This window comes from Diabrotica undecimpunctata, chromosome 9 (genome assembly GCF_040954645.1).
Source record: "Diabrotica undecimpunctata isolate CICGRU chromosome 9, icDiaUnde3, whole genome shotgun sequence".
NCBI lineage: Eukaryota > Metazoa > Arthropoda > Insecta > Coleoptera > Chrysomelidae > Diabrotica > Diabrotica undecimpunctata.
This window is the reverse complement of record NC_092811.1, coordinates 77,588,487-77,601,870: the sequence shown is the minus strand read 5'-3', so window position 1 is coordinate 77,601,870 and position 13,384 is coordinate 77,588,487. Positions and strand designations below refer to the sequence as shown.

The 13,384-nt window shown below is 34.1% G+C and overlaps 1 protein-coding gene across 1 annotated transcript; it reads right to left on the bottom strand.

The window, feature by feature from the left end:
- Positions 1-817: 817 nt before the first annotated feature.
- On the bottom strand, positions 818-10,897 carry LOC140450163 (large subunit GTPase 1 homolog). The gene is made up of 3 exons (XM_072543615.1): positions 10,653-10,897; positions 10,345-10,592; positions 818-1,241 (listed from the first exon to the last, which is right to left on the bottom strand). The coding sequence occupies exons 1-3, from the start codon at positions 10,755-10,757 to the stop codon at positions 905-907; spliced, it is 690 nt and encodes a 229-aa protein (XP_072399716.1). The 5' UTR covers positions 10,758-10,897; the 3' UTR covers positions 818-904.
- Positions 10,898-13,384: the final 2,487 nt, after the last annotated feature.

Below are 13,384 nucleotides of genomic sequence, written 5' to 3'. Positions count from 1 at the left end.
AGCTGTCCAATGAGTTCCAGGTCCGTCTTTATTGTCTAAATTAATAATTCCACTCTCATATTGCCAAATTTTTTTCGGAAACCCATTTCTCATAAATACAGCTCTGAAGTGGGGGATTTTCAATAATTTTGCATATTTTTGTAACTCTACATTTGACAAAGCATGTTTTGGAATCTTTATTTGATCCATTTTCTCATTCATAAAAAAATACCCATTCCTCTTTTGTATGGTTTCAAGTACAAACCATGTCCAATTGCCAGTGCTTCCATTTTACGATTATGACGTTGTTTTTCGAGTAAATCTTCTTTAGCTGCTTTTGCGTCGTTAACAGTCTTCACGATAGCTGATGTGCCCCCAGCAATAGTGCCCAAAGCGCTCAATCCAGCAAATATCGGTATTAGAGGTAATATACCCCCAGTTTTTGGAACTTGGATTACTCGACCACGTGGCTTTTTAATTGTCTTGTAAGATTTGACAATTTTTAATGCTTGCTGAATAGCTTCCTTTAAAGTTTTCGGTTTGATTTCCAACAGTTTCTTCCTAATGTCTCTAATTACTCTCAATAAACTAAATGACTTTTGCTTTGAAATTTTTCTTTTGGAAGCTTTTCTTTTAGAAGATGAGGAGGAGGATGTTACCTTTCTTTTAGTGGTGTTTCTTGTCTTTTTCTTATTACCAACCATCTTGACTGTTTCCAACCAACTACCCATAATACACACAACAACAAGTCTTTTATCTCATTAAAAAAAAAACGACAATAGAAAATAGAGCATATATTAATTATTATTAATTACATAAAAATTTTTAAAATCACTGTCTTCTAATGTTGTTGTCTCCTTCGATTGGAAATGGTAGCGGTCTCCTTCCCAATGGGTAATTGGCATCTCTATGGGGTTCTACATGGTTAAGCCCAAATTTTCCTTTGTGTTTCTGTTAACAAGTCAGATTTATTTATTAATATTAAATTCATCTTATCTGATGAAACTTCTTTAACATACTTTTCAAGATCTTCACAACGAAATAATAAAGGATTTCTGGCATCTACTATCTGAACAATAACATCACTTCTTTCTACAACTCTCCAGAGTTGTCTCCAAAATTCCAAATTTTTCTCATAAGGAGTTCTCATAACAATACCTTGTTCCTCTTGTAACATAGCAAGTGATCTACGCCATTCTGAGAATGCTTCTTTTTCATTGCTATGCAATTCCTCTGGACTGGTTTCACTATTCCAAGGTGGTCTAAAATATAACATTAAATAGATTAAGTGGATGAAGTTGGTATAACAATAAAAAAAGATGTAAAAAACATGAGCAGTATAATAAAAACCTCAACAAGGATATTTTCTCATCCTATTGGTGCTACATTTTCTATGGATGTAATAATAAGGCTCTTATCAATATCTGTCATAATATTGTGATTGCAAAGTTAACTAAGAATGAACTATGAATTTTGGACTGAAAGACTGTAACTCTTCTACCCTGCTACCTAAAGTATAAACCATTTTTTCAAGCAATTTTTGTTTCACCTTACTGACTTAAAAAAATAAAAGTAAAATACAGCATTTATAAATGTTGAGCAATTCGTTTTTATTAATACTTACTTATAATGAGCTTAGTTTTAATGAAAAGCACAATATTATTGTAACATCAATTAATATAAGAAATACTAGTAGAAGTAATGTTCGTATAAAACACAAATTTTCTTATTATTTTTCAAAACTACAAGATCAATTAAAAAACAAATGTGTGGAAAAAAACTGTAGGGTAAACAAATATTTCTACATGATTTAATAATATACTAATATAATATCAAACTAAAATAGTTATTTATGTACTAAGGGTATTAAATAGATGTTTATGCCCAGAGGGCGTCGATGTTACAAACCCGAGGGCCTCTGACCCGAGGGTTTGTAAGTCGCCCGAGGGCATATACATCTATTAATACCCGCGGTGCATACAAACTTTTATGTCATACTAAATAGTTCTTTATTGCATCTACAAATAAATATGTTCTAAAAAATCCGAAAATTCGATTTCATTTTGACAATATATTTACTACCAGACATTCTATCGTTCATGTTATGTTGCCCTGCTACGGAAATCTTATTATCTTTTTGTTTGTATCGTCACGACCGTGCGGGCCATAGAGTACACTTTATGCCGGCGTGAGCATAAAGTACACTATTACGTATGACATAAAATATATTTTTTCCCTGAAAGTCAGCTGTTTAAGTTGTACTGCAGTCAATTGGCTTATTGTAGATATTTTATTAACTATTAATTCATTGTGATTCGTTAGGACTTTAGGATATTCGTATATATTAGATTAATTAGAACTTTGGATATTCCTAAGTATATATACAGGGTGAGTTTTTAGTGCGACATCTGTTGATAATTCCATTATGGTATAGAATATCGAAAAAACTTATTTAGAAAAAATGTAGGCAATGATATTCCCCATACTTGGAAAATATGTGAAATTCTACAGGGTGATTAATAACTACATGGTATAGCAAACATACAATTTTTTAAATGAGACACCCTATATATTTTTTAAAATTTGTATTCTTCTCATAATTCTTGATACGGGTTTCAAGAACAGTCTTCCGGGTTGAACCATGTCGAGTATCATTGCGCCAAGCTTTCGACATGCTCTTCGATGTCTTCTTCAGGGCTTCCGAGGTCTCAGTCTCCTGAGCCCCCAGACACTAGTACACTGAACACTAACCAATGCATTACTGGTGCTGGGAATAGAGGACAGGTCATTTATACCGTCGATAATGACGTGGTTTGGGTAGAGGTTGGCGTGGGGGTTAGCATATAGATTATCCCGAACATTTCTGACTGTAGGATTTTGATTGAAGGGTGGAGCGGACGGTATTTTCTTTATGAGAGGTCTCCAAGTCGAAGGTCTGTATGCCGTCATCTCTTTTATTGAGACAATTTGGCATTTTTTCAATTTCTATGGCTTCTCCAATAATTCTTGGTTTATGGAAGCGGATTAGTACTATGGTTCTGGAGTTTTCAAAATCAATTTTCTGGCCTGTATGACCTAGAGGTCGACAGGGCTGTATCTTGTCCCCTATTCTCTTTAATATATACTCAGAAGAAGTATTTAAGACAGCGCTGGAGGAAAGCACAGAAGGCATAAAGATAAATGGACAAATAATTAATAACATAAGGTATGCTGATGACACTATGATTCTAGCAAGTAGCATGAAGGAACTGAGTTGCCTAATGAGTAAGATACAAAAAACAAGTGCACAATACGGACTCAGACTAAATATCACAAAAACCAAATGGATGTTAGTAAGCAAAACCCAACAACCACCACAGCAACTGATATTGGGCGATGAAAGAATTGAACACGTGGATTCGTACATCTACTTGGGAACAACAGTTAACTCAAATTGGGATCAAGCGAAGGAAATACGTATAAGAGTAGAAAAGGCAAGAGCATCGTTCACTAGCATGAAGCAAATTTACACCTCTAAAAGCCTCACCCTACCTCTCAAAATTCGACTTCTGAAATGTTATGTATTCCCGGTTTTGTTATATGGAATGGAGGCGTGGACCATGACCGCAACATTGATGAAAAAAGTAGAGGCCTTCGAAATGTGGGCTTACCGACGTATATTACGTATATCCTGGACTGAGCACGTGACCAACGAAGAGGTACTACGCCGGATAGGTAAAGAGAGAGAGGTAGGAATAAGTATAAAGAAAAGAAAGTTGGAATACTTGGGTCACGTTATGAGACATAATAAATATAGAGTACTACAACTGATCGTCCAAGGGAAAATAGACAGCAGAAGAGGTCCAGGGAGGAGAAGACACTAGTGGCTCCAAAACTTGCGGCAATGGTTCGGATTGTCATCTGCTGAACTATTCAGATCTGCCGCAAACAAAGTCAGAATAGGCATGTTGATTGCCAACGTTCGGAACGGACAAGGCACATGAAGAAGATGACCTAGAGATGTTGACCTAGAGCTGAAATTGAGTCAGAATTGGAATGTTCATAAATCCTATTTTGGATTCTAGGAATTCTGGAATCAGATAGATAAATTAAAAGTTTGTTTAAAAAAAATTAATTTTGCGAGAAAAGTTGCGATGTAAACATGTTACATCTATGGTTCACTTTGTAAATTTTTTCATTCATAGTCAATTGTTTAATTTACAAAATGCTTAGAAGAGTTTTTGAAAACCATATACATGGTGAAATTTTTTCTATGGACAAAACAAAGTATTTTTTAAAAACGTACCTGATTTTTTTCCAGTTTGATTTATTCAATCAACTCTGGTTTGTTTGTTAAATGTTAATTAAATTAAAAGTTCGTTTAAAAAAAAATTATTTTGTGAGAAAATCTATGGTTCACTTTGCTAAACTTTTAATTCATAGTCAAATTTAATTTTTTAACTAAAAATGAAGTAACTCTGTGGGAAACAATTAGTATGCCATTTTAATTGCCAATTTGTCTTATTTATAAAATTCTTATTAGAGTTTTCAAAAACCGAATACAGGGTGAAATTTGTGTGGTCCTCAATGGTAGTCAATTTTTGAGAAAAAAATTTTATGCATTAAAAATGCCTAAAATAAAATTATCTACTGCTGACATAAAAAAGATAAGTCAAATGTTGTATGTAATGTACACTTGAATGTCGTAGAGTAAGGACGTATTCCGCCGAGTGCGATAGCAAAATATACTACCGATAAGAACAATTCTAATTATTAAAATTATAGTTATTAAAATATAGAGTAAAGTGGCAGTGGTGTACCAAATTCTGTTTTCTACAATGAACAATTCACACACACGGAACACAAACAATCAGTGTCCATTGTAGTATCAGCAGAAATTGCAGGTAAGCAGCAGGTCCACTATTAACAAACATCCAGGAACATGTACCCAACTCCCCAACAATATTTTCCACTAGAATACACATCCGAACATGCACCAAACCACATATACTGGCAACCTACAAATACTCCTGTATCAATCATTACACAAAATCAATTCGCTCTTCCACCACAACCACAACAATTTCCACCACAACCGCAACCAATTTACTACAACCCAAGCAACCCATCTACTGTAGGGCAGACCTCAAACACAAAGCTAAAACTTGCAATTACACATTCAGAAAACTCGGACATAGTGTCTAGCGAAGACGTCAATCAAGAAACCAAAAAAAAAACTCCTGGAAAGTAGTCAAAAAACGTAAATTTTCAAAACAAAATAACGATCCCAATTCTCCAAGCTCACCACCAACAAAAATACAAAATCGATACAGTGCATTATCAAACACCGAGAGCTCTGAACAGACTGAAACAGAAAAACAACAAAAAATACCAAAACCACCTCCAATATTCGTATATGGCGTCAAAAACTTTAAAGATATGGTCGATAACTTTGCACAAATTATGAAAGGAAGAAATCATTCACGACACTTACCAAATATTGGAAGAACGTGCCTATAGAGTGGTAATAAGTCATATCCATCACTCTATACCCACAACAGATATAACAAAGGAATTTGAAAAAGCCAGCCATAAAGTTCGCAATATAACTAACATTCGACACACACGAACAAAGGAACCCTTATCTTTGTTTTTCATAGACCTTGAACCCAATAGTAACAACAAAGACATATTCAACCTAGAATTCTTATGTCACACCAAAATGGCAGTCGAGGCACCAAATAAGAGAAACTTTATCATTCAATGCATGCGATGTCAAGCATACGGCCATAGTAAAACATATTGCACTAAACCGCATTACTGCGTCAAATGTGGAGGACAACATAATACAAAAGATTGTAAAAACCTAGAAGCACTCCAGCTAAGTGTGCACTATGTAAACAAGATCACCCTGCTAACTATCCATCCATCCAATGGCGCTACAGCCCAAATCGGGCCTTGGCCTCCTTCAACAGGCTTCTCCAACCATCTCTATTTACCGCTGTTCTTTTCCATGAACGCGTTCCCAGGCAGTTCCTGGCATCCTCATCGACTTCATCTTCCCATCTCTTTTTAGGTCTTCCAACAGGTCTTTTTCCCTGCATTCTTGCATTTAATAATTACCCTGCTAACTATAAGGGCTGTGTAATCTACAGGGAACCAGTAGAAACAGACATATGCAGAAAAGAGGAAACCAACAGCCTCAAAGACCAACATTCAACAGCCCACATGTATGTACTGAAACAATTCAGCTAAACACCACTGTACAAAATCATCAAAGAACATATGCAAACGTGACAGCACATCAAACCAACCACGATTCAGAACCTAAAACTTATATAGAACAACAACTATTAACATTCCTAAACGAGTTCAAAAACATTTTCTTGTAACTCATGAGTCAAAATGGTATGATATTAAACTTACTAACACAAGTCATTAACCAAAGAAATTCTTAAACATACTTAGGTCTAATGGTCTACTAAACCATAAGCAAGAAGTATGTAATTACTTTTTTAAACTTGAATAAAATTGACGTTCTGTTTATTTCAGAAACTCACTTTACAGATCTGACTATGTTCAATATTCCGCTCTATACCACATACACCACACCTCATCCCAATGGTACAGCTCATGATGGCTCGCCGGTAATCATCCGCAGTTGCACATCACATCATATATTGCCGAAATATGCAACAGAAAAAATACAAGTAGCAATCGTTCAAGTAAATGCAACGCCATGGCACTTTAACATATATCTGCAATGTATAGCCCACCTCCTCACGCAATCCCCTCAGATGAATACAAAGCCTACTTCCAATTACTTGGCAGCAAATTTGTAGCCGGGGAAGACTGGAATGCAAAACACATACACTAGGGCTCAAGACTCACAACAACAAAAGGTCGTAATCTTCTAAAAGCAATGACTGACAACAACTATGATTGCCACACCAACGGAATCCCTATGCTGGACTACTACATAAGCAAAGAAGTGTCCAGAAACAACTATCTAATATAATCCAGCTATGATCTCTCATCGGATCATAGACCAGTTATTATGAGCCTGAGTACCACAGTTATAAACAGCCCACCACCTCCTCGACTCACGTCAAAAAACACCAACTGGGCAGATTTTCAATCCTACCTAGAAGAAAACACCAATCTTAATTTACGGATCAAATCTACACATGACATAGATACAGCAGCTCAATACTTTACCACACTTGTGCAAAAAGCGGCATGGCAATCTACACCACGAACAGAACGCAAACCAACACATACCACAGATGTTCCCCTGCACATTCGCCAACTCAATGCTGAAAAACGTCGTGCGAGGAGAACCTGGCAAAGATCTAGAAACAACATAGATCTACATATATTTAATAGACTACGTAGGCAACTTGGAGTAGCCATCAAAGCTGCAAACAATGAAACCTTCGAACATTACATACCTTAAGAAACCATACACAACTATTCCTCCCATCCGTAAACCAAATGGCGAATGGGCCTGTTCCAACAAACAAAAAGCGGACGTCTTTGCTGAACATCTTACAAACGTGTTTCAAACAGAGCCAGCAGACCCTGATGAAGAAGTGGAAAAACTAATTAGCGCAGCATGTCAAATGTCCCTCCCAATTAAAAGTTTTACTCCTATAGAAGTCAGGAAAGAAATAAACAAACTCCACTCACAAAAGGCCCCAGGTTATGATTTAATCTCGGCACAAGTACTAAAACAACTTCCTTGCAAGACCATTACTTTGCTAACAGTTATATTTAACTGTATGCTAATCTTATCATACTTTCCAAAAATATGAAAACAGCTCAATGAAGTAAGATCTTATCGACTTATCTGCCTACTCCTAACCGTAAGCAAAGTTTTTGAAAAATTGCTGCTACGAAAGATATATGCAGATCATGAATTCCTAACATTACTTACAAAAAATCAGTTTGGTTTTCGGGAAAATCACTCCACTACCCAACAAGTTCATCGAATGATAAATGAAACATCAAAAAGTCTTGAAGAAAAGAAATTACTTCCAAAACATCAGTTTGGTTTTCAGGAAAATCACTCCACTACCCAACAAGTTCATCGAATGATAAATGAAATATCAAAAAGTCTTGAAAAAAAGAAATACTGCAACACTGTATTTCTAGACATCTCACAAGCGTTTGACAAAGTCTGGCACAGAGGTCTGCTTTACAAAGTAAAAATAGCACTATCCAGTAACTATTTCCTGCTACTTAAATCCTACATATCAAATAGATATTTCTCTGTAGAATTCAAAGACCAACAATCCAACCTCTGTCCTATCAACTCCGGAGTCCCGTGGGGTAGTGTTCTAGGGCCGCTGCTTTTCTCACTCTACACAGCCGATATACCAGAGACTAATAATACTACAATCTATTCCTTTGCTGACGACGTAGCAATACTAGATGTAAATGAAGATCCCATACAAGCCTCACAAAACCTGCAACATCATCTGAACATACTCAGTGATTGGTATACGAAATGGAGAACAAAAGTAAATAAAACAAAATCAACTCAAATAACATTTACCAACTGTCACAACATGTGCCCACAAGGATGGAAAATGTAAGAATACCAACAGTAACAGACGCTAGATACCTTGGCCTCCATCTTGACCAATGTCTCACTTGGAAGAAACATATCCAGACCAAAAGAAGGCAGCTCGACTTAAAATTCCGGCAAATGTATTGGCTTCTTGAACGTAAATCAAAACTTAACATCGAAAACAAATTCTTCTATACAAAACCATACTCAAACCTATCTGGTTCTACGGACTATACCTATGGGGCTGTGCAAAGCCAATGTCGCTGAATATTATCTGAAGATTCCAGTCTAAAGTGCTAAGATCGATAGTGGATGCACCATGGTACGTAAGTAATCAAACACTTCACTATGACTTAAAGATTCCTTTCATCAGAGAAGAAATCTGTTGAACCAAGGAGTCACAAAATGAACATACCATTCACCATAAAAATAAGCTAGTAAGGGAATTATTCAACAATGGTCCAGCCACAAGAAGGGTAGATAGAACTTGGCCCCAAGACCTACTTCAAAACTAAACCAAAGTAGAATAAGGTGAGACATCATTGGATGTCTCTCCTTCACATGTAAAACCTGTAACACATTTACTTAATACTCTGTAATGATGTAGATTGTAAATAAACATAATTATATATAAAAAAAAATGGCTTCATATCAAATAGTGATCTTTCTCACACACAATTTTGTTCAGTTTAGAGATAAACTCAACCAATCAAGTTCTTTTACATGGTTTAGATCGGCCTGTACCTAAGCAAAACATTTGACTTAACTGATTAGGTATGCCATATAAGACACATAAAATTCCCAGTTATCAGTGAAGTGCTCACTAGCGAAAAAAAAATGGTAGTCATGAGAAAAGTGTATTAGGTAAATGATAGCTTCATTTATTTTGTAATGTGTGTATTGATTAGATTGTGTTTTTACTTTTCTTATCTCTTTCTAATGTTTTCATTAATGGTACATCGTGTGACATGTCTGGTATGTTTATTCCATCAAAAACTACATTCAAAGCTAAACACATACATAAAATCACTAGCTATTCTTAGTATGAAAGTAACTGACTTAAAAAATGAAACCAGGTAGGGGAAAAAAGATGGCTTCGATATTTAAAAGACTTTGCAATCCTTCAATTGAAAGACAGCCTTAACTAGAACAGACCCATTAAGGACTGTTGATTTCAACAAAAGAGGGTTCAACTATCTTTGGAAGTTTCCATTATAACATATCAACCAGTTCCTATTTCTAGGGATAAAAACAGTCCTTATCTTGCTACTACCTCTAATTCCTACTTTCTTTCGTTATTTTGATTAAAGCTTACATACGAATGCTACAACTTATAGTAAGAAGCCCAATCTTGTAAGTGCTGATGAAGAAATAAAATTAATTGAAATTTAATGCTTTTGTTGTTTGTTATCCCATTAAGGCCTAAAAAGAAACTAGTGTGGAAAAAATGGTAAACGGTACAAAATTGTGATGTTTGGATTACATTTATTACACATACTAAAAAAATTTTTTTTCAAAAACATTTTGAAATACAAGGGCATCCTTAAATGGGGACGTTAGGTATTTGTATGGTATTTTTCAAAACATCCTTTTTCAATACATATTGTTTATTCACACTTTTTGCATGTCCACATTGCCTTCATATGACACACACAACACTTTAACTGTTTTTCCAGTTTTCCCGGAAAATGAAAACCTTCGGTGACTTCAATGCTGGAACCAGATTTTTTTTTTCTTTGACATATCAAACTATGTTAAGATAATAAACATTTCTGGAATTAGAAACTTTATAAAATTAATTTACAAATATTTACCTTCTTGGAATCTTAACGGCATCTTTATGTGTCTTTTGAGCAATTTTCGCCGCACTAAGCTCATCTTTGGTCAACAATCCTACATGGGATCTAGGATTTACATATGTAATATTTAATTTTTCTGCTTGAAAATCTGTGCCCGCTAATTCTGCAGTAGAAAGAAATTCTTGAAATGAAGATTCTTCGGTAACAGATTGTAAATTAAGACGACCCCAATCGTAACCATCTTGAATTTCAGTAGTATGTAACTAAAAAAAATAAATTCACATGGGTAATTTGAGGTTATATTAAATATTGTTAAGTCCCACCATTGAATTATTGCTGACCATTTTTCTACCTTTGGTACTACCAAATCTGTCTTTAATTAGACTTTTTCCTAAATTGGAAGAGGAATCACTTTTCTTTTTCCCCATAGTTAATGAATATATATTATTTGTAAATGGATATTCAATTTGTTTTGATTCTTAAATCTTGAATGACCAATGTCAGTGTCAGGTCAGAGAACAACCCAACACACTGTTATTCTAGGGTCAGGTGTCAGTAAATGGTACAATGCTTAGACAAGGAAAGAGAGGGTACAGGTACACTGAATACAAGGCTTATAGTTCGTCCCAAACCCTTCTTTTAGTGCGTCATAGTTGATCGAATTCTCTCTACCACATTAAGCTAGAAGTGACAGAAAAAAACGTGAGTCTGTGATTATTATACACAGAACTTAGAAAATCATTTATCGTAAGCTAATTCTACTTACGGATGTATAATTGGTTGGAGTTTAGAATACGCTAAATATATATCCAATCAATGATGCGCATAAATATAATTTGACGCAAATTGTCTCGATCGCGATAGTACTCATAGTACATAAAAAGAAATAGTAGTGCAAGAGAGATAGGGCAGCGGGGAAGTTTGTTTGGACGATTCCAGTCGTACGTAATGGCGGCGGCGCTACAGTCACTCTAGGTGGGGGTATGAGACGCATGTGCCGTGGAAGAATTGAAGTTGAAGAATGAAGGTTGGTGTTGTGTTGGTCTGTTGCACCTAACCCTCTTATCTATGGTCTGTTGGTATTGTATTATTTGTATTGTACGCCATTGAAATATTGCAAGTTGAATTTTGTTTTGTTTTGTCTTTGTTGTAATCATCTTACTGATTGTTGATCGTTAAAATGGAACAAAATAAAAGAAAAGAAAAAGCCAACCATGTTGTGTTCCTGGTTGTAAGGACCACACAAGCAGTAGATTTCGTTTTCCAAATCCGAAAAATGAAATGGACACGTTGGAATGGTTGAAAGTAATTAAGAGAGGAGTATTAAACAATTATACACCTCTTACTGTTTACAATAAATTTCGTGTTTGCTCTAGACATTTTACAGACGAAGATAAAGTGGATTTTTACCAGCAATAGGTAAGCACTGTACCTCATAGCAAATGTTTGTTAGCAAACTTAAATTAAATAATATTTTGTATGTTTAAACTGTTATTGTTTAAATTAATGTTAATCCTATCATATGAATCTTACTTATATATTTTAAAATCATCAAAACGGTGCCAGCACATTTATTAGCCACCCTAATTTGAGACATATTTTTATAAAACAAACTTATATATTACTACTAACCTTATAATTATATCATATTAGTGTGTAATATTTAGTAATTTTTATTAGAACATTGGATTATAATGAAATAGTTGTTGATATCAACAAAATAATAAATTTTGCTCATATAACCTGTTTGATTTATTATGTTTGTTTGCATTGAAGTTTGACAGCGACTGTGCGAGGTTGCCAATTTTTGTGATAGGTTTGTTTCAGTTTTTAAATATATTTTAAATGATATTTATTTAAACAAATCATGAAATTTATAAATTGTCAAAACAAGTTTAATTTATGTTTTGGTTTTATTCCTGAAAAATGGAAGTGAATTCTATTATTGATATAAATAATATAACACAAAAAAGCGATACTGAATTAATTCAATATTTACAAAATATTGGATTGGAAAAATTTAAATGTAAAGTTAGACAATGTCGACGTCTATGTCTAACTATATATATATATATATATATATATATATATATATATATATATATATATATATATATATATATATATATATATATATATATATATATATATATATATATATATATATATATATATATATATATATATATATATATATATATATATTTATCTTAAATTAGTTTTGGTTTCTATATTTTTATCTTGTATATTTTTATCTTAATAATATCTTAATAATATACACCGATTAATATATTTTACCTTAATTATTTTTATTTAGGTGAGGATAGGTTGAGTTCCCTTCCTGGGGTGTGAGATGACCTACCGACGTCCGTAGGACGTCGGTAGGTCATCTCACACCCCAGGAAGGGAACTCGTATATTTTTATCTTAATACTATACACCGATTAATATATTTTATCTTAATTATTTTTATTTAGGTGAGGATAGGTTGAGTTCCCTTCCTGGGGTGTGAGATGACCTACCGACGTCCGTAGGACGTCGGTAGGTCATCTCACACCCCAGGAAGGGAACTCGTATATTTTTATCTTAATACTATACACCGATTAATATATTTTATCTTAATTATTTTAATTTAGTTTAGGATAGATTAAGTTCCTTTTCGGGGCTATGAGATGACCTACCGACGTTTGTAGATCACCATCTGTCTGCTAAACATAACAAGACGTTCAATATATTTTTTTTAAGATTTTCCACGATTTTCCATATCGACCTTGCACAGGTAAACTATTAGTCTATTGCATATAGTTCCAATTGTTGTATATTTACCACTGAAGCTAGTATAAAAACGTAAAGTGTTCCTCATTTAAAAATGAATCGTTAATATATTACTTAATTGTTAATTTTTTTATAATAACACCGCACATTTAAGTTCTTTAGTAATGAGAAAAATTACAGGAACTACGCTCGGAGATCAAAAGATAAGTGGTGAAATTAGAAGAAAATGTAACGTACAGTGTATAAATAAATGAACACAAAATTGAAAAAAAACATGGAAT

Coding starts and splice junctions, on each gene's coding strand:
- LOC140450163 (XM_072543615.1), bottom strand. CDS start 10,757: ATGGGGAAAAAGAAAAGTGATTCCTCTTCCAATTTAGGAAAAAGTCTA. Junction 10,593..10,652: donor TGGTCAGCAATAATTCAATG/GTGGGACTTAAC, acceptor TATTTTTTTTAG/TTACATACTACTGAAATTCA. Junction 1,242..10,344: donor GCCGTTAAGATTCCAAGAAG/GTAAATATTTGT, acceptor GTTATATTTTAG/ACCACCTTGGAATAGTGAAA.